A 27,417-nucleotide genomic window follows, 5' to 3' on the forward strand; every position below is an offset into this window, starting at 1 on the left:
ACTATTCTTGTTAGGCGAAAAGTAATTAATTCTTTGTATCGTCGCAATTCGAAAAGATATTTAAGTGGCCTTGCATTTGAATGGACTACTCCAGTGTATGATAATAAGCGATGATTCACGAACGTTCACCTTTGTGCCATCATCCTTCGTTCATTTTTTTTTTTTTTATTTAAAATCGCATAGCCCTTTCGCAATAAAATCTCGCAACGACTCACACGACGTTTATCGTCCGCGTAGTTATTGTTGAGATATTTCTCGATAGAGCGCGTTGGAGGACAAGCGCGTAGCGACACGCGTCCAGCGGTGTACGCAGAGAAAAAGTTCTCACCGTTCGAGAGAAAAATGTGAATCATCGCGACTAAGCTTTGTATGATGCTTTATCGTGAAAAAATCGACAAGTGTGACGACTATTGACGTTGGACGCGACGCAAATATGTTGAGTTCGATCGAATCCTCGACTAGCTGTGGTTAATACGCGACTCTAACCTATAACAATGTGGGGACTCGTCGGCCTCGCGATGCTTCTTTGTTTCTTGAACAGAAGCGTCGCGGCCTCTTATTGTTACCCGGACTACTGTCAGAACGTGGTAATTCTTTCTTCTGTGTTTCTTAACTTTTCGAATTCTCTGTCGATTGGTTTCTCGAACACTTCGTGACGCCTGTTTACACGTTCGTTTACTTTTCGCAGACAAAGCTGGCTGCTACGCCTGATTTTCAGTGTCTGTTGACAAAAGCTCAAAAAAACGAAGGTACGTATCTATGTATGGGTGATGCGACGCAACATGCATTTTTAGCATACACACAAGATATCGTATATATAGAATTATTTTCACTTTTCTTTCTTCTGTAGACTGCACCAAACTCACATTCGATGGTTATAGTCGTTACCCACCAAACGGCGAAACAGCCAAGTTTAATCTACGCGCGTACACATACGAGGAATCTGGATATAAATGGACGGCTTTCAACTTCAGCGTTACCAATGTGGACTTTCGTGGTAAGAAAGTCATCGTAGAGTAAAATGACTACGCATTGTCACTTGGACTGTCACATCCTTATTTCTGCAATTGAACAGAACTGGTTACACGTTATCAGAGTTTACTGAATGAAAATGAGTCAATCTGTAGATACATAGAAGTCCATGGGAACGAAACTGACCCAGCTCCAAAGGAATTGTACGTTTCTTGTCCATTTTCTGACGAATCCTACGAGTCAGTCCCGTACCGGTTAGAGTACCTAGTAACAGGAGAAAAGTACAAGTATAGCAAAAGATACGTTTTCAATGTACCTGTGCACAGATTTATCGGTGAGTCTTTGCGTCGGACCATTTTTTTCGTTGAATGAGAATAAGCAGTTGTGTGTTCGTTCAATGTTGACCGTTTCTCTCGAATCTGTCCTATCTCAGGAGAAGATGTAAGTATAAAGGAATATAGACCGTTTGTATATATCGATGTGTCTTACGCTCCCCTTCTTTCGTTGCACGTTCAACCAATGCCAGAAGTATATAACATAACAGGATATAAAGTCTGGTTGATAAACAACGATACGGATTTCGCAAAAGCATTTAATATGACGAGCGAACAAGATTTCCGATACAATTTTACCGCGCACACCGGCGTGTTTTATTTTAAAGTTGCTGTTATGCATCCGGAATGTGGCGACTATGGATGCGTAAATAGCACCACGCCCTTTATCATTATACGTAAGTAAACAAACATTGTCTACGCGTGTCTATATTATCTTTTAGTTTAAATATCGAAAATATTACATTGTAATTGTTTTTTTTTTTTTTTTTTTTTGCAGAGGAAACGTCTCACCGTCTGCTAATCATGATTATTAGCACCGTGTGGATACCGCCAGTGATACTATACGTTCTTTATCATCTGTACAAATTGTATAGAAAGGGTAAAGTTGCAACGTCTGCGAAATATTTTCACGAATGCCGATTTGAGATTCTATCTGGTGGATTTTTGTAGAAGCAACGAAAAGGAGAGGGAAGCCAAAATGTTTGTTAGTTTACTCACCAACGCGACTATCGCATATCAACGTAATGATCGAGCTGGCGAAATACTTGAGAATCTGCGACATTAACGCTATGATAGACATGCTCGACGTTACGGATACCATCGGCAAAGTTAGTGCATGTTTATTTCAAACGGAGATAAACTGTCTGAACATCTTTTCACGGAAACCGTAATCTCTCGGTATGTTGTGCTTCTGACGCAGGGTCCGGAATGTTGGTGCGACGCCGCGTTCCGAAACGCGGACGTCGTCCTTATCGCAACTTCTCCACCGCCTGAGAAACCTGCGGTCTCGACCGTTTATCACAACACCGGCAATTATCTTCTACGACTGGTCAAAGAAAGTCAGTCGCAAAAAGAGAAGCGCTGCTACATCGTGCAGTTGCCGTATTGCAAGTCGGACGACGTACCGGAAGAAACGAGGCATTTCAAGAGACTTTGCTTGCCAAAAGAACTGACGAAACTTGTGAAAATTATTCACAAGATGGAGCACGCAAGATGCGTTTCCTCGGTATCCGACCGTGAATTTTTGGACAGCGTGAAATTAGCGAAACTCGAGATACTAAAGGAAGATGCGAACGTTGCGAAAGACGAACGAGAAACTGGTTAGTTTTTTCATTTTTCTTTAGTAACTCTAATATTTCGCAGCCTCGTAATCCATATACCGATATTGTAGAAAACCTTTTGTCGTCGGAAAACACGGAAATATCGAACGACCGGACTTTTCCATCGACCATGCTGAACGATAACGGTGTGTCCAGATCGTTCGCAACTAATATCGACGAATTAAACTTACTGGGAGAGAGCGGAGACAGTGAGGAGGTACGTACTCGTAAATCCTCCAAGGACGATACTTGCGCGTTTCGTATCGACGAATTGAACTTGTGATTTTGTTTCAAGTATACGCCCTTTATTCGTAATGTTACGAACAAATTTAAGACTTACGTAAGGTAGATAATTTTTTAAGATGTAAAACTTTTTTTTTACACATATACTGATTTAACTTAATAAATGCTAATTCCTTTTGTTACCATGCAACTCCTCCGTGCCTATTTCTTGCGACTTGAGTCTTTACAATTGTCCCTCTTGAAAACGAAACTGATCGACTCCATACGTTATAAAGTCATCACTTTAACCTGACGTGCATACAATAATAATAATAATAATAATTTTTTTGTTGAATTACAAAGAGAGATTGTGTAAGTGATTGTACGTTTCAAGGAAAATTTGTCATCCTTTTGTGAGTTTCAATTTATACAGTTGATCAACATGATTTCCAAGTGACTCGATTCGTTATATCGCAAGCGTATTAAATATATATATATCTTTTTACATATGCATACACGTGCATATGTTTCAGCACGACATTAACGATGATGTAATGCTAACAGTTGAGTTCACACGACATGTGCCTATGCTAAGTACTAATCGATCCCTGGAAAATAAGTAAATATACAGTGCTATATATATATGTATGTATATATATATATATATATGTATAACTAAATTTGTACTTGGAGGTTTGCGTGATAAACGCAACTGGTCAATTAATATAACGAAATGAAATGTTCTACTTTGTACAAAAGTAAACAGAAAGAAAAAAAAAAAGAGACAAATTCATTTGTCGTGGCATAAATAGCAGTCTTGAGTACAATTACATCGATCGATAACGCTCGGAATAATCGAGCTTTTTTGCGTGTCGTTGTTGCTGTGTAATAGTTGAATCTCTGTTTCGTGCAATAATTTCATTCTAAACGGTACGTTGAAAGATATTGGAAGCCGCTGCGACGAGGGATCGAACAGGAAGCTTTAAAGTTGGATAAATAGTTTCAGCGTGTAATTAACGCCATTCTTTTTTTTGTTTTGTTTTTCTCTTTCAACGACTTGTCACGCAATCGATGGCGAAATTACCAAAGGTCGTTTGCAGAGTTAATTGGACGTTAGTCAATTACTAGGAAGTTAAGGGTGGCTCGTGTTAACGGGAAGCCATTTACTTTGTCTCGTTGGAATTCAGATGACGAAACAAATGTGGAGAATTCCTGTTAGTTCGAATCGAACGTTCTCCGTCGTAAAAAAAAAAAAAAGATCCAAGAGCATACAAACTGACAACACGAGAAACTAAATTAAATAAACTAGTTGAACAGGAATCTGACGACTTGCGTGAGAAAATGTAATGCAGCAGCGTGTCGATTCCCGTTCCACCGATCGCGTTCTTGCCTCTTAAACAAGCGTATCGATCTATTTGGATTCGGATACGCTATCTGGGTGTTTGTCCGCCTGCAAGGTGCATCGATTTGTGTTCTTACGTGCGACACGTACGTACACCTAACAGGAAGAAAGGAAAACAGTATCAAAGCTGTTCGTAGCTCACAACCGTCGTCGTTCACTCGACGATATTCACGTCGAACGAAAAATGAAAAAAAAAGAAAAGAAAGGCACGAGTTATCGTCATCGAAATCGTCCGTTCTTCAGGATCTCTGATTTTCTCGCGGGCAATCGATTTTCAGTTAGAGCGAGCCTGTTGATCACCGTTGTCGTTTCCATTGGCAAAGACAAGTAACTCCTCCGCTTCCGGTTCCGATTCTATCTCCGCCTCTGTCTGCGAGGATTTCTTGCCCTCCATGTCGATGTAGGATTGCGCCGGACGTTGGCTGGTCGGCGTGACTAGATCGTTGTCGCTGTTGCTGGCGACGCTTGTGTTTCTGAACTTGATAGGACTCTCGTAGTGGCCAACGGGAAAACTCGGTGACCGATCGTTCACGTACAGTTTGACCGATTCCTCGGGGAAAATAGCCGCGGATTCCTGCCAGAGGGCATGGAGTTTGTCGACTTTATCACATTTGGTCACCAGGTCGGAACACGGTCTCTCCAGATAGTTGACCACGTCGGTTCTCAGAGTATCGATCTCGCAAACATCGTCCGTCGTGCCGTCGTTGCCAGAACCTGTCGCAGTAAAAATCGTTCGGGACATTGACACTAGAGAAGACGAGACGAGAAAGTACAGGGTTTCAGAAAAGTATCATAAATGAATTCTATACCTTCGATTTGACGGAGGTACATGTAAAAAATCTGCCGTAAGATTAATCTTGAATTTCAAAGTAAAATTGTTTTTTTTTTTTCTCGCATTGTATTCTATTCATCATGAAGGTAAAACTTTTCCAATGAATCACAGGTCGTATTTTAATAGTTCTTTTGAAAAATGGCAAAAAAGTTTTTCGATCATTCACCACTGCGGATACATGCGTTCTAACAGCGACTTTATAGTTCTTGATTAAGTTTCACTAGGATTTGATTTATCATAGTTGTAGCATCAGTGTAAATCTGAATAATTAAATTTTAAAACCAGCTGTTAACATTACGTAATATAGACGTTCACGCGTCCAGAACCATAAAGCTGCTAGGACACACGCGTTAAATGATTAAGAAACTTTTTTACTATTTTTCAGGAGAATTATTAGGTTGCTTGCAAAAAGTTTTACCTTCGTGGCAAATAGAATACAATGCAAACAAAATAAAAAAATTTCAACCTTAAAATTTAAGATCAAGGTCAATTTTGTGACAGATTCTTTACACGTATCTCCATCAAATCGAAGGTGTAGAATTCACTTATGATAGCCACGAACAAGCTTTTCTTTCCACCCTGTACATACATTATTGTACGTACTGCATGGACTGTCCAACGCGTGAAGCAAAGCAAAGTAGGCCTGATTGTGAACGGTCCTCGGGTTCAGATCCAAATACTCGATGCTGTCCTCCAGCATCTTCTCCCAATGGCTGACAAGTTCCTTGAAGGATGGCCTCATTGCGGGTTCTTGATGCCAGCACGACGTCATCAGCTTGTACCTGTTGTTACAAATATTGGTTCAAATGTTAGATTCAAGAATGGTTACATAAATCCACTCACAATTGTTGCGAACAGTTTGCCGGTCTCTCCATGCGGTATCCTGCCTTGAGTAAATTGTAGAGATTGTGCACGTCCACGCCTGGATAGGGGGACGCGCCCAAAGTGACCAACTCCCAAAGAAGAACACCGAAACTCCAAACGTCCGACTTGCTGGTGTAGACGTGATCCGCTAGCGATTCAGGTGCCATCCATTTTACCGGCACTGGAGGAAAATTGCCATGGCAAAGTATAGCATGGTATTAGAACACGCGAATTTATTTATTTTTTAAATAAACACTTGTAAAGAATAGGTGGTGTTGGTTCTTTTTAGATCATCCTTTCATGTAACGTGTCCTTTATGTATATTTATAACAATAAAGTCCTTAATCACTTGCGCTGGCAATTGAATGCGGATCATAACGAGACCAAACCGTATACAACAATTCGTCTTCTCTTTGAATTCCTTTTGAATATCACTGGATATAAATTACTAAGAAGTAATAAATTTATTATTTGTTTTGCCTAGGTTATACTTAAATATACATGAAAAAATATTGCAATTTTGGGACAAAAGATTCTCGACGTGCGCAGCACGTCATTCCAGCGCAAGAGGTTAATCTCTTGTACTGGCAATTGACTGCGGACCATAACGAGTGACCAAACCGTATACAATAATTCGTCGCTTTCTTCTTGAATTCGTCGGTATGATATCACTGGATAGAAATTATTGAGAAGTAATAAATTTATTATTTGTTTTGCCCGAGTTATACTTAAATATACTTAAAGTTGAGAAAATATTGCAATTTTGGGACAAAAAATACTTGACGTGCGTGGCACGTCATTCCAGCGCAAGAGGTTAACCACTTGTACTGACAATTGACTGCGGACCATAACGAGACCAAACCATATATAACAATTCGTCTTCTATTTGAATTCTTTTTGAATCGGTATATCACTGGACAGAAATTACTAAAAAGTAATAAAGTTATTATTTGTTTTGCCCGAGTTATACTTAAATATACTTAAAGTTGAGAAAATATTGCAATTTTGGGACAAAAAATACTTGACGTGCGTGGCACGTCATTCCAGCGCAAGAGGTTAACCACTTGTACTGGCAATTGATTGCGGACCATAACGAGTGACCAAACCGTATACAATAATTCGTCGCCTTCTTTTTGAACTCGTCGGTATATCAAAATTGAGAAAATGTTGCAATTTTGGGACAAAAAATTCTCGACGCGCGTGTCACGTCATTCGAGCGCAAAAAGTTAAAGCTTCTTTTGTGGCAAAAAAATTACGAAAACGAGCCGAGGCGGGATCTTTTGGACACCACTGTATGCGGGGACTCGCTATTATAACGGGATTAAACTGTTGGGAGGCTTTAGCTGTTGAAATTGTCTTCTGGAAAATCCCCAGAGAAGAATTATCACGTCAAGAGGAGTGTCCAGACTTGAAGAGGCATTTTGAGAGAAAAAGAGGAAAAGAAGCAAAACGTTTCCATTTTAGCGGAAGAGAGAAACGTCGTACCTCGTCCTTTGCTGCGCTTCAAGTAGGCGTCGTCCTCGTAAACGTCCCTTGTCAGCCCAAAGTCCGAGATCTTGCAGACCTTCTCGGCCGCGAGCAGCACGTTCCTCGCCGCAAGATCTCTGTGAACCAGCTGGGCCAAGTTTTCAACGAGAGTTAGTTTCCGAGTTAGCTTTCAAATTTTCGAATATGTAAATGACCACGCGAAATGGCGTGATAATACCTTGATGTCGGCGAGATAGGCCATTCCCTTGCTGATCTGCCAAGCGAACGAGAGAATGTCGCGCGGCGTGACCGTGTACACGGGCCGTGTCCCCTCCTCCTCGCAGGCAACCACGTTGGACAAGGACGTGCAACCGTCGCTTCTAATTCCGGATTCCAAGTGTCGGCTGCGCCTCAAGTAATTCCTGCAAAGTTTCCGCGTATCCTGCGTTCGTAATATCGAAGTCGTCGCCCGTTTGTCGCCAGCTGGTGTTTTTTTTTTTTTTTCTTTCTTTCTTCCCACCGCGCGTTTACGTATTCGCCGTAACTCCGCGTGAAACGTACGCGGCGTGGAAGAAGAATTTAATTAACGCGTGGCGCGCATTTCTCGCGGAGCGGTTATCGTCCGACGCGGCGCCGCTGGCGTGGGGTCGGCTCGAGAATTCACGCGATAAGAATTTCACTGTTTTCGTACAAATCTGCATCGTGAATTGACTCACGTACAAACTTATTCCTTGGCCGCATACATATAAGCATTTCATTTATTTCAATTTGCGATCAGCTGTATAATTTTGTTCATTTATTATTTTCCTAAGATAGAGAACTATATTTATACATAAGAGCATTTTCATTTTAATGTATCATATGTTGTTTTATATGGTTTTTCTTTTGTTTTGCTTTTATTTAGTTCATTTTGTTCTACTTTATAATGAGCAAAATAAATATGTGATAAGTAGCTTTAGTTAAGTATTTCCATGGTTAGATTATTGTCAGAAGTAAGTTGAAAGATTTAGTACTAGAAGATTAGTATTATATCCGTCATTGTAACATTAGCAATTATGTTTAAATAAAATGCGTGTAGAGGCAGTATGTATGGACAATGAGAAGGTTTAGTTTATTCTATTCTACTTTATAATGAGCAAAATAATTATATAAGTAGCTTAGTTAAGTATTTTAATGGTTAGATTATTGTCAGAAGTAAGTTGAAAGATTTAGTACTAGAAGATTAGTATTATATCCATCATTATATTAGTAGTTATGTTTAAGTAGAATGTGTGTAGAAGCAGTATGTATGGAGAATGAGAAGGAGCAGAACCTTTGCAATCCAATAGGAAAACAATAAAGATCTATCTATCTACCATTTAAGAACAGAAAATTGTTTAATTATATGGATATAGGAGATTGCAATAGGAAGAATATTCCTTTGAATACTTATTTAATAAGACAGAAAGCACGAAATATTTTTTCGTCGTATTAAAAAAAAGATTATTTATTTATTTTATAGTCATTTGCGCTGGGGGACGTATATCTCGCGTTATAAGGGGTGCTTATTGTAGTAGTAAAGATACTTAGCGAGGATGTCATTGCCACTCACCGCAAAGAGCCAAATTCTGCGAATTCGATGATGAGGTAAACCGGGGCGCCGGGTGTGGTGCAGGCACCTAACAACCTGATCACGTTCGGGTGCTGAGCTTCTTTCAGCAACTGATACTCAGACAACAGGTCGGCCAGTTCAGAGGCGCAGGCGTTCTCCTTCAGAGTTTTCACCGCGACCGTCGTCGGCCCTGCGATCCCCGCGATGTCGATCGCTTTGGCGCGCAACACCCGGCCGAATTCACCTTCGCCAAGTACTTGCTTGATGGTCAATCGTTCCCGTGGAAACTCCCACTTCGGGTCCGGCTGGCGAAACAAGATCGGTTCAACGATTCCTCGACGGTCGTGCAAGGTATTGAATCGGTCGTCAAACAAATAGCAGGATTGGAAGCAACGAAGATGGAAGATTCGAGGGAGAGACTCACCGGACACGTTTTAGGGAGAAGAAGATGACGATTCGCCGCGGTGAAGGTGTCCAAGCCGATGAGCAAACCGTCGCCTCGGTCGACGTAGTCCGAGGATAATATGCCGATTACGTTCGAGTCGACGCCGTCGACCCTGCGTTTGCCGTCTCGTCGAGCCTCCTTCGCGGCCAGCCTGAAACGCAAAATTCCAGCATTCTCCTTAATGATGAAAGGCAATTATCGTTAAACAGTCGAAAGTCATCTTGACTTTTTAAGAGAAGAGAAAAACTTTCTTAATCATTTAAAACTGCGTGCGTTCTAACAGCGACTTTATAGTTCGTTTATATTTCCAATAATGTTAACAGTTGGTTTTATTATTTAATTATTTAGACTCGTACTGCACACTAATAGTTCTCTTCTTTTCTTCTTAAGTTTCTTAATTTAATACTGCAGACGCGCGCGTTCTAACAGCGACTTTACGGTTCTGGATGTAATGTTTATATTTCGAATAACGTTAACAGTTGGTTCTATTATTTAATTACTTAGACTCACACTGTACACTAATAGTTCTCTTCTTTTCTTTTTAAGTTTCTTAATTTAATACTGCAGACGCGCATGTTCTAACAGCGACTTTATGGTTCTGGACATAATAGTGTGAATGCAATGTTTATACTTCGAATAACGTTAACAATTGGTTTTATTATTTAATTATTTAGACTCACACTGCACACTAATAGTTCTCTTCTTTTCTTCTTAAATTTCTTAATTTAATACCGCAGACGCGCGCGTTCTAACAGCGACTTTATTATTCTGGACATAATAGTGTGAATGCAATGTTTATACTTCGAATAACGTTAACAGTTGGTTTTATTATTTAATTATTTAGACTCACACTGCACACTAATAGTTCTCTTCTTTTCTTCTCAAGTTTCTTAATTTAATACTGCAGACGCGCGCGTTCTAACAGCGACTTTATGGTTCTGGACGTGGTAATGGCGTGGATGCAATGTTTATACTTCGAATAACGTTAAAACAGCTGGTTTTATCATTTGATTATTTAAACTCACACTGATGCTACAACTATGATAAATCAAATTGTTAGTGAAACCTAATCTGACTGATGTAACAATAAAGTCGCTGTTAGCACGCACGCGTCCGCAGTATTAAATAATTAAGAAACTTTTTTGTCATTATTAGATTGCAATCTGCGATTCCTTGGAAAAGTTATACCTTCGTGACGAGTAGAATACTATGCAAGAAAAGAAAATTGTTTTTGACCTTGAAATTCTCAAGGTCAAGATCAATTTTGCGGCAGGTTCTTTACACGTATTTCCATCAGATCGAAGGTGTAGAATTCATCTATGACAGCCACCGAACAAACTTTCCTTCCCACCCTGCACATTTCGAACATTTTCGAAAGACGAACGCAAACAGCCGCGGCGGTGAACTTTTTCAATATCGCGCGCACGCCGTTTCGCCGTAACGTTGATGCTCGTTTCCCTCCTGCTATCTTCGAGTAGATGGTTAAAAAGTTTTTATCCCACGATCTCGACTCGATGAAGCTTTCGAGGCAGCAGGCGTCCCCTCGATACGCACGACAAAAGGAACGTTTGATTCAACGTGGCTCGTTTGATAAACGCAGCCGTCGATCGAACATCGTTATCAAAAGCGTCCCGGGGACTCGAGTTTCTGGGTTGCTCCCTTTCTTTCGGAAACCGTTCGGATCGAACGATCGAGCACAAAGGATTCGTTCGTGAGTTATCTGGAATTTGACCAGCTGTAATTCTCCAGCTGTCGGCGGGGAATTACAGCCGCCACGCGTTTCGCCTCTCTCGATTTTCGTGCAAACATTAATGCGAACACGCTTAGCCATTGGTCACGTTTCACGATCTCGAGTCTGCCGAGGTCTGTTTCGGAAACGCGCCGGATTGCTTACTTACCTGTATCTCGACGTGACCAAAGAGCCAACGATCGCTATCAGTACGAAGAAACTGCCTCCGATCACGCCTATCATGCAAATGGGTCCGCACGGTCCGTGAGACGCTGCGTGAGAAACAAACAAAAGAGATTGAAACGTTTCGTTATCACGAGCGGCTAAAAGTAAAGTTGCTGAAGCTATTTATTATATTGTTAAAAAAAAAGTAGAAAATTGTAACGTAAACAGATGTAGAAAAAAAAATAAAATATTGTAACATAAATAGATATTAGAATTTAAAAATATTAATATTTCTTGTATTAGAATGTAAAAGTATTAATATTTTCTTATGTTAGAATATAAAAATATTAATATTTTCTTATATTAGAATATAAAAATAATATTTTCTTATATTATAATGTAAAAATATTAATATTTTTTTATATTAGAATATAAAAATATTAATATTTTTTTTATGTTGGAATATAAAGGTATTAATATTTTTTTATATTGGAATATAAAAATATTAATACTTTTTTATGTTGGAATATAAAAATATTAATATTTTCTTATATTGGAATATAAAAATATTAATATTTTCTTATACTAGAATGTAAAAATATTAATATTTTTTTATATTAGAATATAAAAGTATTAATATTTTTTTATGTTGGAATATAAAAATATTACTATTTTTTTACGTTAGAATATAAAAATATTAATATTTTCTTATATATAAAAATATTATTTTCTTATATTAGAATGTATTTCTTTATATATAAAAATATTATTTTCTTACATTGGGATGTAAAAATATTAATATTTTTTTATATTAGAATATAAAAATATTAATTTTGGAACAGAAAATATTAATTTTACGATGCTTATTGCCTTTGCAGAATCTTTAATCCTTTCGCTACGACGGGCGACTAAACGTCACCAAACCTGTTCATTAAATATTACAGAAAAAAAAAGATAAAATATTGCAAAATCTTAATAGACATTACAATATAGAAATATTGATTTTCCAATGTTCACAAACGCTTATTTCAATGCACAATTACACGTGCTGAAGTCTTTGAAGCTGAATGTCTTGTTTCAAGTACAAAATCATTTGGTATTAAGACAAGTATTGCGAGAGCAAATCTTCGAGGCGTTGTGCAAACCGGAAACGCCAAAGGCCGCTTGCGTGTGAATTGTATGTATCACACAATTATGACACAGCGGTCGGTCGAGCAAAAACGATCAGAAGACCAGACTCGCGGTAGCGAAAGAGTTAACACGTAGAAAGGACGAGCAACGCGCGAGCAGCAATCGCCAAAGGCGATCCTTTGGAACCTTTTCGGGCACCGGATATCAAAATCTCGTTCTCCTCGTTCTGCGACTTCCTCTCTTTGCCTTCTTTCCCCTCCTTGTTGGCCCTCGCGGGATTCTCGTGTCGGACGCGGAAACGATCCACGTTGCAAGTGCACTGCAGCACGTCGTTGCACGCGCAGGTTCCCAAACCGCTCTTGATCCCCCGTCCGTTCTTGTTTATGTGAGCAAAGTGGACGTCCGCTGAAACACGAGACGCGGGATTGGATTGTTGGAAATCGTCGCGAAGAAAACGGGAAAAGGGAATGGAGCTTACATTCTTCCGTGCAATCCTGAGGACAGATGCGACGATCCAACAGTTCGAGTTCGTCGCACTGGTTGTCGGGACAGTGAGACAAATTAGGGGAACAGGTCGGATAATATTCGGACATGATGGAGGCTTGGTTCGAGCGTTTGTTCCATCTCCACACGCACTGACCGGAGAAGTTGCCTTTGCTGAAAATCGGACGGGATCGAAGTGAGATCGTCGAACGTTTTGCACGTGCAGTGTGTTTAATAAGAAACGTAGACGCCCTTTTCTCTGAAAAGATATATTAATATTACAATGAATTTCGTAATACGGATTCAAAGTACACTTAAAATACAGGGTGTCCATAAAGTCTCTTTGCAATTTCAAGAATTTATTACAAAGGCAAATGAAAAGACAGATAAGTGGAAATTATTACAGAATGAGACGTATGTATTTAAGTTCTTTTTTTTTTTTCCTCATTTAATACACCTGTATATAGGTACCATCACTAATAATGTCCATATAGAGGTTTATTAAAAGACATAAATATACAGGGTGTCCATAAAGACTCTTTACAATTTCAAAAATTTACTACAAATGCAAATGAAAAGACAGATAGGTAGATATTATTACAAAATGAGACGTATATATTTAAGTTTTTTTCTTTGCCTCATTGGTAACCTTGGTAACCACCGAGTACATGGAACAAATCTGACGAAGATATCTCATCAATTCCCTTTGTAATAAATTTTTGAAATTGTAACGAGACTTTATGGACACCCACATGGGGTTATGTTAAAGATATCGTGTATCGAAGTAAGGGACATTACTAATCTATAGCAGAGGATCACTAATGCCATTGGCACCATTGATGAGGGTATGCCACAGCGAACATGGCAAGAAATCGAGTACAGTCTTGATGTGCTTCGTGCAACTAATGGTACCCATATAAAAATGTATTAAATGAGGCAAAAAGAAAAGAACTTAAATACATACGTCTCATTTTGTAATAATTTCCACTTATCTGTCTTCTCATTTGCCTTTGTAATAAATTTTTGAAATTGTAGAGAGACTTTATGGACACCTTGTATATTTATATTTTTAATACACCTCTATATGGACACCATTAGTAATGGTACCTATACAGAGGTGTATTAAATGAGGCAGAAAAAAAAACTTAAATATATACGTCTCATTTTGCAATAATTTCCACTTATCTGTCTTTTCATTTATCTTTGTAATAAATTTTTGAAATTGTAGAGAGACTTTATGGACACCCCGTATATTTATATCTTTTAATACACTTCTATATGAACACCATTAGTAATGGTACTTATACAGAGGCATATTAAATGAGGCAGAAAAAAAAACTTAAATATATACGTCTCAGTTTGTAATAATTTCCACTTATCTGTCTTTTCATTTATCTTCGTAATAAATTTTTCAAATTGTAAAGCCACTTTATGGTCACCCTGTACTTTAGGTGTACTTTGCTAATCCGTACTTTATAATATTCATATTTCTTCTCAGAGAAATGGCATTCACGCTCCTAATTAATTACACTGTGCAAGTGTGGCGATTGGCCACCTGTAAAATCCACTGGCGACGCCGCAGCTGGACTCGCAGTCCTCCGGTGTTTCCGCGTTGGCGCACGAGTGCATTCGGCCGATCTTGCCGTGGCTGCACGCGTCCACCTTCGACGCTGGCACGTTGCTCACGTTGACCTTGATCGTCCTCGAGGAAACGACGCGATCCTTCGCGCTCCACTTGACCTTGAGCCTGAAAGACACGGGCCCGTGCGATCGAATGACTGATCGTATATATCGGCGCGCGGCTACGAACGGATGGATCGCGACTTACACCAAGTTTGTCGACTCTGTCCTCAGCAAGTCCTCATCGGCGACGTAGACGATGCCACCTTTATGGGTGACGGCGAACGCGCTCGACCCGTGAACGCTGAAAATGAGCGATGGTTGCGGCTCGGTGCTCGGTTTCGCGACTCGGGTGTAACGAGGCGCTAGTCGGGCGACCTTTACGCCCGAGGGGTACGAGAATGACTGTTGTTTGCCGGACGACGTCGGCGACACGGTGGTCGTGGTGGTGCGATGCTCCGGCCCGTGGAATGTCACCGTGATGTTCAACTGTCGAGAGGAAACATCGCTGTCTTTGCAGATTCGTTGTTATACGAGGGGGCAGAATCGAGAACTAGAGCCTAGGTGTGTCCACTCGGAGAGTAAAATCGTACTCGCGAGTTCCCCTCGAGAGTATTTCACGCAAATGGATACTGTTTGGAGAGTTACTGTCCGAGAACATCGCTCAACCATCTGAGAGTCGAATGAACACCTGCTCGCAAATGGACACGGATATTACACTGCTCTCGGAGAATTCGGAGCGGTTTCGAAGTCCTGAGAGTACTCTCGTGCAAGCAGAATAATGAATAATAAAAGAAATTCTGGTCGAAAAGTGAAGAAAAATTGTTGAACTAATTTCTTTGAATTTAAATTATTATATGATAATTTAAATATTATAAGTTTCCCTCTTGCAATTATTATAATAATAAATTATAATAATGCATTGTGTATTATGTTATAATAATGAATCATAATGCATTGTGTGTTATGTTATAATAATGAATTATAATGATGCATCATGTATTACGTTATGTTATAATAATAAATTACAATAATGCATTATATATTATGTTGTGTTATAATAATGAATTACAATAATGCATTATGTATTATGTTCTGTCATAATAATAAATTATAATAATGTATTATGTATTATGTTATGTTATAATAATGAATTACAATAATGCATTATGTATTAAGTTATGTTATAATAATAAATTACAATAATGCATTATCTATTACGTCATGTTATAATAATAAATTAGAATAATGCATTATGTATTATGTTCTGTCATAATAATAAATTATAATAATGTATTATGTATTATGTTATGTTATAATAATGCATTATGTATTAAGTTATGTTATAATAATAAATTATAATAATGCATTATCTATTACGTCATGTTATAATAATAAATTAGAATAATGCATTATGTATTATGTCCTGTGATAATAATAAATTATAATAAATTATAATGCATTATGTATTATGTTGTGTTATAATAATAAATTATAATAATGCATTATGTATTATGTTGTGTTATAATAATAAATTATAATAATGCATTATGTATTATGTTCTGTCATAATAATAAATTATAATAATGCATTATGTGTTACGTTATATTATAATAATAAATTACAATAATGCATTATGTGTCACATTATGTTACAATAATAAATTAAAATAATGCATTATGTATTATGTATCATATTAATAAATTAATAAATTAATAAATTAATAAATTAATATACAATAATAAATTAAAATAATGCATTATGTATTATGTATCATATTAATAAATTAATAATAATAAATTAAAATACTGCTAAATTATAATATAATAATAACGTATTGTGTATTATATATTGTTTTATAACAACACATAATTATATATGGTTGTCCTGACCTAAATTCGCGAAAAATCCGAGGAAGGAATTTTCAACGAAGCGGCGGAGAACGAGTCCGGAGCGCTTCGACGCTGGACCGAGGTTCGCGTGCGAATTGAATTTGACAGGCGGTGATGTGAAAAAATGAAAAATGTTCAGTCCGCGGTTAAAAACGAGATCGTCCGATCCGCCGAGAGAAGAGGAGAGAGGCAACGCCACCAGATCGCCCGATTCCCTGGAAATTTCAACCAGTTTTTCGTGGGCGTGCATAGACACCCGGCGGCCGCGGCTGAAACGTTGAAATCGCAAGTTCCGTTTAACAGAGATAATGGACGGCTTCCGCCCACGCGTCGACCGTTCTGCAGTTTCTCAACGTCGAACGATTTCCATTAATTTCTCGTTTAATCTGCTCCTCGAAACCGCGCCCAGCCAACGCTGCGCTCTCTCGCGCAGCCCTTGCCTCCGCCTAATTGTTTAACGAGTCGCGATTACGCCAGCCGAGCGGTGCTACGCAACACGACAGAAACAAGGAAGTATTGGCGCGAAGCTCACCGTGTTTTCCCCGTATCCTGCAATCAGAGACTCGTCCTTCACCTGAAGTATCACGCGATACGGCGACTTTGGCAGAAGAGTGGTCTTTGCGAAAATTTCTGTAACAGAGAAGGAGGAAGGGAAGTGTATCTCATTCGTTCTCTGAGCTATTCGTTGAACGAGAAGCTCTTGGTGTTTCTTAACGGCGGCATTGTAGCATTTTCCCCCCCATTGTTCCGTTCACCGATTCCTCGTTTCCTTTTTGTGATTAAATTCATCGTTTAATTTGGAATTTTCACTTCAATGCCGGCAATTCAGCCGTTTGAAACGTTTAATTAACACAATGACATTTGTCTTAATTAACTTACAGCGGGGGGGCACAATTGTACCAGTAATAATGAAAAATTTTCAGAGATTATGTAACTTTGTTGTATAGTAACTTGGACTCATTTTAAAGAGCGAAGCTTATTGTTTACTGTATTATATGATTGTAAAGAAATTTAACATTTTATTTTCAACTTTTTAATATTTAATTTAATATCTAATATTTTCAACGTTTTAATATTTAATTTAATATTTAGTATTCTCAACTTTTTAATATTTAATTTAATATTTAGTATTTTCAGCTTTTTAATATTTAATTTAATATTTAATATTTTCAACTTTTTAATATCTAATTCAATATTTAATATTTTCAGCTTTTTCATATTTAATTCAATATTTAATATTTTCAGCTTTTTAATATTTAATTCAATGTTTAATATTTTCAGCTTTTTAATATTTAATTCAATATTTAATATTTTCAACTTTTTAATATTTAATTCAATATTTAATATTTTCAGCTTTTTAATATTTAATTTAATGTTTAATATTTTCAACTTTTTAATATTTAATTTAATATTTAATATTTTCAGCTTTTTAATATTTAATTTAATATTTAATATTTTCAGCTTTTTAATATTTAATTTAATATTTAATATTTTTAATTGAATATATTTAAAATAATATATTTATATATATGGAATATATTGAATATATTTAATATAATTGAATATATTTATTTTAACTGAATACATTTAAACTATTTTAAATTCGACACGTACATACCTTTTTTTAAACGAAGTAGTAAATTATAATAAAGCGACAATTATCAAACGGTTGTGATTAATTTAAATTTCTCGTAAATTCATTGGAATTCCTACAAAAGTAATTGTTAATCGATAATTATCAGTAATTGAATGGAAACATTGAATAAAAGTCTTGTTACATTTCCATCGACATTAAATTATCGCCATTGGTACAGTTATGCTATTCACTGTACACTCCGAGCCTCGAATTTCATTCATTCCCTACTTCATAGTCTCGAATTAAGCGATCGTTGCACGTTTTCAAGTATCTTCGCTTAAAATACGCGAAAGAAAGAAATAATTTAAGTTTAGCGTGGATGAAACTACTGAGCGGTTTATTGTGGTGTGCACGAGAGGAAACACTGTTTCGGGAGACTCACTCATAAATATGGCGGTGTAAGGTATTCCTTCGGAACCCTCGATCGGCAACGTGTTGTAAGAGATGTTGAAGGCGTTGTGGGTGTCCCCGTGTATGACGACGTTGTAGCGGTTGCTGTACTCCGTGTCCGCGTCCTTTAGTATCAGCTTGTTGTCGTCGACCAGCTTGTCACCCTGTCGTCGATAAAAGTCCACGAATGAGAAAGTCAATTGAGAACGTTTGCGAAGAAATGAGACGATGAAAGTAAAAAAAGATAGAGACTCGAGTTAACTAGACTGGTGGAACTATCGACCATTGAAATGTAACATTTATTAGTAAAAAAAATGAAGATGAAAGAAGAAAACGTGAAGAAACTTTGTGGTACGATGAAAGAACACAAGCTTCTGTTTATATATTTCACTAGAGATCATTTGAATCTCTAAAAGTACTGTTGGATGACCAACCCGGACAATATTGAATCTATGCAAATATTGACAGTGAGCTAGCAACAATTCACATAAAAGTGGACTGTGAATAGTTTGTCATAAGGTAAAATCCAATAGTTGGTCATGTATGTCCCTTCTTCTTCCACTTGACAATGATAACCAAATATATATAAGGACATGCTTTAGAGACATTCGATAGCATAAAACATTATAAAGACATTCTATATCATTAAGAGCATGAAACATTCTAAATTATTATAGAGACATTCTATATCATTAAAAGCATAATATATTCTAAATCATTATAGAGACATTTTATATCATTAAAAGACATTTTATATCATCAAACATTCTAAATCATTCTACATCATATTCAAGAGCATTAAACATTATAAATCATTCTATATCATTCTATTTCATACACGACCAAGACTGTATGGGAATAAACTCTTCTAAATTGTAAGCGTATTGACTCCATTACACGGAATCCAACAGTATACTATTACAAATATATAAAAATTCTTCAGTTGGTCATTTTTTTAGTTATAGTGTTAAAGTAAAAGAAACAGAATAGTATCTTTAGAATACACAAGTATTTCATTTATGTATTTTACAAAGGATCATTCGAGTCTTCAAAAATGTATTGTTTATATGTAGCTACAGAATGTCTAATACAAATTGTCAATTAGTCATTTTGACCATTTTGGTAGTTCTAATGTTAAAGTAAAAGAAACAGAAAATCTTTGTAATACACAAGCTTTTATATATATATATATATATATATATATATAAAATTAGATGTATTAGCTTTTATATATATAGTATATATATAATATATTGTAATGTATTGTATATTGTATATTGTATTATATTGTTTTATATATATATACAATATATTGTATTATATATATCTAATATATTATATATAATACACAACGTAATATATATATTTTACAAAAGATCATTCGAGTCTCCAAAAGTGCACTGTTTTGTAGCTGTAAAATGTCTAACAGAAATTATGAATTGGTCATTTTTATAGTTTTGGTAGTTCTAGTATTAAACTAAAAAACAGATCAGAAATTCACTCACCGCGGTAAACTCCCCGAGACTCACGTCGACTGAGTCATTGCCCTGCGCCATCGGCGGATTGTCGTCTTGATCCAGAACATCGATGCGCAACGTGTCGATCGGCGCGTACTGGACCCCGGTGATCTCCTCCCAGACGACGCATTGAACTTGAACGGCGACTCGCGGCCCGGGCCCTCCCGGTGCTGGGCCCAACGAGTCCCTGTCCAGAAACGCGTTCGCGAACAGCGTGTCGTTGGACACGTGAAAGTACTCCGTGCCTGAAAATTGTCAGAGGTAAAACAGTTCGTGTCTTACCTTGCAGCGTGTTTCTCCGGGGATCGTGAGGAATTCAGGCGACATTTTTAATAACGACTCGTAAAAAGTATTAAACTGAAATTTGACATAAATATTACTTTCCAATGATATACAACATGATATATTTCACGTCCGTTTTGTCAACTTTATACAACAAATTTAAGACAAATTGTTTACTTCATAGTAAAAATATTTACTATATTTCTGAACTAAATGAACTGATCACATCTAAATAAAACTTTTAATTTTGAAATTATGAACGAAATCGACATACAAATATACAAAAATATTTAGCTTAAAATGTAAAATTAACCGTTTGCGCTGGCAACTGATTGCGGACCATAACGAGTGACCAAACCATATACAATAATTCGTCGCCTTCTTTTTGAAATCGTCGGTATATCACTGGATAGAAATTACTGAAGAGTACTAAATTTATTACTTGTTTTACCTGGGTTATACTTAAATATACCTAAAACTGAGAAAATGTTGCAATTTTGTGATAAAAAATTCTTGACATGCGTGGCAAGAGGTTAACCACTTGTACTGGTAACTGATTGCGGACCATAACGAGTGACCAACCGTACACAATAATTCGTCGCTTTCTTTCTGAACTCGTCGGTATCATATCACTGGATAGAAATTATTGAAAAGTAACAAATTTATTATTTGTTTTGCCTATTTTGTTTTACCTAAATACACTTAAAACTGAGAAAATGTAGCAAGTTTTGGCCGACAAAATCTGGACGTGCGCGGCTCGTCATTCTAGCGCAAGAAATTAACTTGTACTGGTAACTGATTGCGGACCATAACGAATGACCAAACCGCATAAAGCTCGTCGCTTTCTTTTTGAACTCGTCGGTATATCACTGGACAGAAATTGGAAGTAATAAATTTATTATTTGTTTTGCCTGGGTTATACTTAAATATACTTAAAACTGAGAAAAGATGTTGTAATTTTGGGACAAAAGATTCTCGACGCGCGTGACACGTCATTCCAGCGCAAGAGGTTAAAATAAAATTAATTTAAATATTTGAGTTGAATGTTATTATAACATAAAGAGTAAATAATTTTTTTGTAAAATGTCGCCTGAATTTCCAATCTGGCCTACTGTACGCCTGACAGATTAATTTCCTCGAGGAAGAGATCGTTTCTAACCGCTTCTAACAAAAAAGGATGTCCCATCTTCCTGTCTGGAAAACGGCGATAGATGGACCTACGGGCAGAGAGAAAAAGGGAAAAAAGAAAGAGGTCACTTGCCGTTTAACAGCTTGTAGCCGGTGACGCGAAAGCTGGGACAAAGGTCCGTATAGATGCCGGGTCCGAAGGTGCCGATCATTGCGATCGGCTGGTTCTCGTAGATCCGATACCTCGACGTGTTCCAGAAGCACATGTCCTGTAAACGGAACAACGCCCAATCGAAACAAAACAAAGAAGAGAATCCAAAATGATCACAGAAAATCAAATAAAGAAGAAAGAATCCAAAACGATCCCAAAAAGAGTCCCAAACAATCAAACGAAAAAAACAGAATTCAAAACGATCAAACAAAAAGAAGAATAAAAACGAAAAGATATCTAAAGAATTCCACCTACCTGAACAGGTCAAAATGAGTCGAAACAAAAAAGAAAGAATCCAAGACGATCCCAAAGAATCCAAAAGAATCGCAGATAATCAAGCAAACAAACATCCAAAAACTCTGGAGGAGAAGGAGGAAAAGAAACTGTAGTTACCTGAACGTAGTCGGCGCAATTGATGGTCGTCGCGTTAACGCGCAATGGTTTCACCGTGATCTCCAGGACAGCTTCGTTGGTACGCTCCTGTTTCGCCAGGACGACGATCGTGTCGGACCGGGAAGACGTACCTTGACAAGCGAGCGACGATAGCGCGAGAGTTTTCGCGAACTCGAATTTTGTGGAAAATCGGACTTATCAAGAAGATACATTGCTAACAAAAATTAGGGGATATTTCAAAATGAATATGAAGCAATAAAAAAAAAGAAACATTTGATTTTCTGCTTTTTTGCTCTGCTTTTTTGCTTTTCTGATGTTTTTGTTTAATGAAAAGAAAAGTCGATTTGCTTCTTGCAATATTATACCAATGCAAATATCCCTTAATTTTTATGAGCAGTATATTTCTGGAATAAAGGGCACACTGCGTGTGTACGTGTGTATGTGCTGTAAATTATTTCTTGCAAATCGTTCGCTTCGATATTTCTCAGAGTCAAACTTTTTTTTCTTACAAATACGAATTATATACCTTCGTCGGAGAGTCCGTGCAGGAACAGGCTGTTAGTTTCAGGATCTATAGAAACGAGCGGCTCGCGGGGCACGGTGACGACGCGGTAGCTCGCTTGGCTCGGCTCCGTCGAGTCGTTTCGAAGCGTCCTCAGCTCGAGCAACTTCAACCTCCGCGAGAGTCCTCGTTCGCCGTCTCGCGAAAAATACGGTATCCTCACGGTCAAGTTCGACTGCGGAAAGTAGAGCTCTGAAACAGAACGACGCGAACAGAAAGATTATCGAGCTGTTGTTTCTTTCTTCAATTGCGAAGCGTCTCGCTGGCTCGCTCGATTGTAAAGTTCAACGGCGAGGGTTCGCGTACGGTCAACGCGGTTCGTGGAAACGACTGGTGTCAAGGTGAGCGCGTTTAATCGATACGCAGCAGGTAGTTCAAGCGGTGTCGAGTGGCCGCTGCACGCTCTTACGGGCTAGGAATCGCGATCAAGATTCGTTCGTGACGTTTTCGCGGAACGTGTGATGCGATACGATGCGATACAACACAAAGGAAAATTGTCGTTGAAACATTTCACCTTTCACCTTTCGTATTTTCGATCCGATCGATACGCGGGGGACGAAGCTTCGACTATTCATGTCTATACGACGAGTAAAAACAGAGACGGGCGATCTCGTGCGAAATTCATCGCGCGGAGGAATTCTCGGACGAGCGTCGGTCCGGCGATTCCGAGCGGTGGAAGAACGCGCGCGTGTTGGGTAAAAAGGGTGAAGAAAGAGGATATTTCGGGTAGGGAGTGATGGCCGCGGCGATGCATGTATTATAGTTATGGGGAGGGTGAGGGTGCGATGGCGCGAGGGTACGGTCGAAGGCGGACGAAAGAGCGCGAGCGACGGTCACGCGAGAGTCGAGTTAAGTCGTGCAAACTATTTCGTACGTGCACGCACGCTCCTCCCCCTCTCTTCAAACACTCGTATCGAAACGTGTTAAAGCGAACTGACTCGACGAATTACGCGAATCATTCTAACCTCGTGCCACGCACGTCGACAACTTTTTGTCCCACAAAATTACAACATTTTCTCAGTTTTAAGTATATTTCACCACTTGCGCTGGCAACTGATTGCGGACCATAACGAATGACCAAATCGTATACAATAATTCGTCGTTTTCTTTTTTGAACTCGTCGGTATGTTATCACTGGATACAAAATTATTCAGAAGTATTAAATTTATTATTTGTTTGGCCTGGATTATACTTAAAACTGAGAAAATATTGCAATTTTGCGATTAAAAGAATTCTCGATGTACGTGACAAGAGGTTAATCACTTGCGCTGATTGCGGACCATAACGAGTGACCAAACCGTACACAATAATTCGTCGCTTTCTTTTTGAACTCGTCGATATGATACCACTGGATAGAAATTATTGAGAAATAATAAATTTATTTTACCTTGGTTATACTTAAATATATTTAAAATTGAGAAAATATAGCAATTTTTGGACGACAAATTCTCGACGTGCGCGGCACGTCATTCCAGCGCAAGAGGTTAAGCACTTGTACTGACAACTGATTGCGGACCATAACGAGTGACCAAACCGTACACAATAATTCGCCGCTTTCTTTTCGAACTCGTCGGTATGATATCACTGGATAGAAATTATTGATAAGTAATAAATTTATTATTTGTTTTGCCTATTTTGTTTTACTTAAATACACTTAAAACTGAGAAAATATAGCAAATTTTGGACGACAAATTCTCGACGTGCGCGGCACGTCATTCCAACGCAAGAGGTTAAGCACTTGTACTGACCACTGATTGCGGACCATAACGAGTGACCAAATCGTATAAAATAATTCGTCGCTTTCTTTTTGAACTCGTCGGTATGGTATCACTGGATACAAAATTATTGAGAAGTAATAAATTTATTATTTGTTTGGCCTGGATTATACTTAAAACTGAGAAAATATTGCAATTTTGCGATTAAAAGAATTCTCAACGTACGTAACAAAAGGTTAACCACTTGCGCTGATTGCGGATCATAACGAGTGACCAAACCGTACCAAACAATTCGTCTTCTTTTTGAATTCCTTTTAAATCGATATGTTACTGTACAGAAATTACTAAAAAGTAATAAATTTTTCATTTGTTTTGCCTGGGTTATATTTAAATATACTTAAAATTGAGAAAATATTGCAATTTTAGGACAAAAAAGTGCGTGGCACGTCATTCCAGCGCAATTAGTTAAGTATAATCCAGGCAAAACAAATAAATTTATTCCGTAGCAATAAAAGTAGATAAAATAAAATTTGCCTATTTATGCACGTGACTGAAGAAAAAGTAAAAGGAGATATGGCGCTATAATTGGAACCAAGCACATTGTACACAGAGTGGAAAGAAAGGATTGTCCGTAGATGAATTCTACACCCTCAATTTGATGGAAATAGATGTAAAGAACCTGCCACGAAATTGATCTTAACCTTGAATTTCAAGCCAAGAAATTTCGCATTATATTCTGCTCATCACGAAGGTCAAACTTTTTCAAGAAACCTAATAATTCTCTTGAAAAAGCTTCTTAATCATTGAACGCTGCAGACGCATGCGTGCTAACAGCGACTTTATGATTCAGCAATTGAAAAATCGTCGTTACATCAGTAACTAAATATTACATTCACGAATATTTATTTCAATGCTTAATTATACGTGAAAGCCAATTGGACAAAGTAAAAACGTCTTGTTTCAAGTACAAAATCATTCCCTATTGAGAAAAGTATTAAGAGAGCGAGAATCTTTGAGATTATGGGACAGCAAAAATCGACAGGATCGGCCGAACGATCGAGAGAAACGGGGAAAGTGGGAACGGTTCGTTGTATAGATCTCTGGAGGCACGTGATCGTTGTACCTGGAAACCCTATTCGCACGTTGAGTTACGATTCCCGAAAACAGAGACACCGAAGACACTGAACACGATACGCGCAGCCATATAACTCGTCCAGCCCTCTTCGGATCTGCAAGGACCTTGGACGTTGGGGCGTCCCCCGCGAAGCGAGGCCTCGACCACTTTCGCCACCTCGCCTGTGCGCCACCATAGATAGTGCCACCATCCCGACGTACGCGCATCTAGTGTCACCCTCTGTCCTCTCTGTAAGTTGACTCGCCCCCCAAAACACGCGCGTTCTTTCCGCCGAATTGTCTTTCCCTCCTCGAACAGTTTCCTTCTCGTTTTCCCCTCTTTCGAACACCTACCACGTATTTTCCACGAGCTATCGTTATTCTCGAGCGACGCGACTCGTTTCGATCAGGCAGCCACCTGCGCAAACATTTCTGGTCGAAAAAAATTAACAAGTTTCTCATTGTCGCGCGACACTTGCGTTCGTCGTAGATCATTTCGTCTTCTCTTTAATAGTAAATATAGCCAGCATTTTATGTTCACCTATCCCTGTTCATAACCGATGTCAAATGACCGATTATGAAATGAAGGTCCCTGAAAAACAGTTACAGTTAATTTAATGTTGGAAAGAGTGCAGAATATAATTTTTTTTAGACAAGAGAAGAAAAAAGATAAATTTAGATAAAGAAAGAAAGACAGCTAATTGTCAATTTAATATTGGGAACAATGCACGGAATGATATTTAGATAAGAATCACATGAATTTAGATAGGAATAGAATAACTAGAATAACTTTTTAGAATAACTTTTTTAGAATAACTTTTTTTAGATGAGGAAAGAAAGACAGCTAATTTAACAGCGCGCAGAATATAACTTTTCTCGATAAGAAGAGAAACTGTAACTATATTTTAATTTTTTTTTTTTTTTTTTTATTGTGAGAGTCAAATGAACGAAACAAGTGACAATTTGAGCGCAGAATTTGAAATCAGGTTTTTCAAACCGGTCATTTGACACAGCCATTTCGGTACGTTTAGTGTCAACAGCTTCTCTCCCCCCTCTCGGTTCTGTTTCCCTTTTCGGATCCGTTCCGCTTCGATCCTTCGGTTTCCCTTTCGTTTCGTTTCTCTCTTTTTCTATCGCCGACGGCCCCATTCGTTTCCACGGCGTATTCGTATAGCACGCTATACCGATTTCGGAAATAGCTTAACTATATTTAGGTGATTTCGACAGCTCGGAGGCTCGGGAAAAGGTGAGCTTCCCCTGCGAGCGACTTTTAAAACGCCGTGACAACCGACTTACGACCTCCTTAACATCTCGGCCGATATTTATCGGCTTTTTCCGAGAGATCGAGGCGAACCTCGAAAGAGAAAGAAGGGATGGAGCGTCAAGGTGAGGGCATTCGCCTTAAACTTAACTTAACTTCGCGCCTATCTTCCCATTAAATCCTTCTCAAAATGGAAAAGAGAATTTCTCAGTCGCGTTTCTTAGCGAGATCGTTCGAGCGAAATCACCGCGTCGAGAATTACACGATAAGGCATGCGTCGTTACCCCTTTCGAGTCTCGCCCTGCGTGTACGTACACTCCTGTTCAAAAGTCTTCAATTTTTAATAGTCGGTACTTATCGTGGATTAATCCTGTATACGTATTTTACAGTATGTAATGTAATAATACGATATATTAATATATTGGCAGAGACTTTATTACACAAGGTACGTTTTATATATATTGTATCTATAATTGTATTTAAAGTATTGCACTTAATTTTAATTTAAACGTACTTTGTATTTAATTTAATTTTTTCATGTATTGTATGATATGATGATATTGATACATTAACAGACACTTTATTGCACAAAGTACGTTTTATATCTAATGTATCCAATTGTTTTAATTTAAATGTATTTTGTATCCAATTAATTTTAATTTAAACATACCTTGTATTTAATTTAATTTTTTAATGTATTGTATAATATGATAATATTGATACACTAACAGAGACTTTAT

General features: G+C 37.9%; 2 protein-coding genes across 4 annotated transcripts in view; one reads left to right on the forward strand and one right to left on the reverse strand.

The window, feature by feature from the left end:
* The first annotated feature begins 264 nt into the window (after positions 1-264).
* LOC122528737 lies at positions 265-3,055 on the forward strand. Of its 2 annotated transcripts, none has more exons than XM_043654176.1 (9): positions 265-587; positions 689-749; positions 851-997; positions 1,076-1,306; positions 1,406-1,702; positions 1,804-1,905; positions 1,977-2,134; positions 2,227-2,626; positions 2,698-3,055. In XM_043654176.1, the coding sequence occupies exons 1-9, from the start codon at positions 495-497 to the stop codon at positions 2,907-2,909; spliced, it is 1,701 nt and encodes a 566-aa protein (XP_043510111.1). In that variant the 5' UTR covers positions 265-494; the 3' UTR covers positions 2,910-3,055. The 2 variants fall into 2 exon arrangements, with proteins under 2 accessions (XP_043510111.1, XP_043510112.1); XM_043654177.1 differs by having other exon boundaries at positions 1,980-2,134.
* An 827-nt stretch (positions 3,056-3,882) lies between these two features.
* Positions 3,883-27,417, reverse strand: part of LOC122528736 (proto-oncogene tyrosine-protein kinase receptor Ret) — a 32,907-nt gene continuing 9,372 nt past the window's right edge. Inside the window, exons 2-19 of one of the 2 annotated variants that reach the window (XM_043654174.1) lie at positions 22,553-22,780; positions 22,027-22,157; positions 21,556-21,691; positions 20,001-20,257; positions 18,488-18,659; positions 17,002-17,099; positions 14,786-15,066; positions 14,513-14,704; positions 12,953-13,131; positions 12,661-12,879; positions 11,348-11,450; positions 9,429-9,600; positions 9,005-9,309; positions 7,652-7,835; positions 7,432-7,561; positions 5,926-6,127; positions 5,677-5,864; positions 3,883-4,964 (exon numbers count right to left, since the gene is read on the reverse strand). In XM_043654174.1, the coding sequence (XP_043510109.1) occupies positions 4,525-4,964; positions 5,677-5,864; positions 5,926-6,127; positions 7,432-7,561; positions 7,652-7,835; positions 9,005-9,309; positions 9,429-9,600; positions 11,348-11,450; positions 12,661-12,879; positions 12,953-13,131; positions 14,513-14,704; positions 14,786-15,066; positions 17,002-17,099; positions 18,488-18,659; positions 20,001-20,257; positions 21,556-21,691; positions 22,027-22,157; positions 22,553-22,780 (3,617 nt within the window). In that variant the 3' untranslated portion in view covers positions 3,883-4,524. The remainder of the gene's footprint in view (positions 4,965-5,676; positions 5,865-5,925; positions 6,128-7,431; positions 7,562-7,651; positions 7,836-9,004; positions 9,310-9,428; positions 9,601-11,347; positions 11,451-12,660; positions 12,880-12,952; positions 13,132-14,512; positions 14,705-14,785; positions 15,067-17,001; positions 17,100-18,487; positions 18,660-20,000; positions 20,258-21,555; positions 21,692-22,026; positions 22,158-22,552; positions 22,781-27,417) is intronic. The other variant, XM_043654175.1, reaches the window with a different exon arrangement.

The sequence above is a fragment of the Frieseomelitta varia genome, unplaced genomic scaffold (assembly GCF_011392965.1).
Source record: "Frieseomelitta varia isolate USP_RPSP 00005682 unplaced genomic scaffold, Fvar_1.2 scaffold_257, whole genome shotgun sequence".
In the NCBI taxonomy this organism is placed as follows: Eukaryota; Metazoa; Arthropoda; class Insecta; order Hymenoptera; family Apidae; genus Frieseomelitta; species Frieseomelitta varia.

What these genes read in the sequence shown, in the direction of transcription:
- LOC122528737 (XM_043654176.1), top strand. Translation starts at nt 495, where the DNA reads ATGTGGGGACTCGTCGGCCTCGCGATGCTTCTTTGTTTCTTGAACAGA. An exon ending in CGGACTACTGTCAGAACGTG is followed by an intron (nt 588 to 688) that starts GTAATTCTTTCT and finishes TACTTTTCGCAG; the next exon opens with ACAAAGCTGGCTGCTACGCC. An exon ending in AAAAGCTCAAAAAAACGAAG is followed by an intron (nt 750 to 850) that starts GTACGTATCTAT and finishes TTTCTTCTGTAG; the next exon opens with ACTGCACCAAACTCACATTC.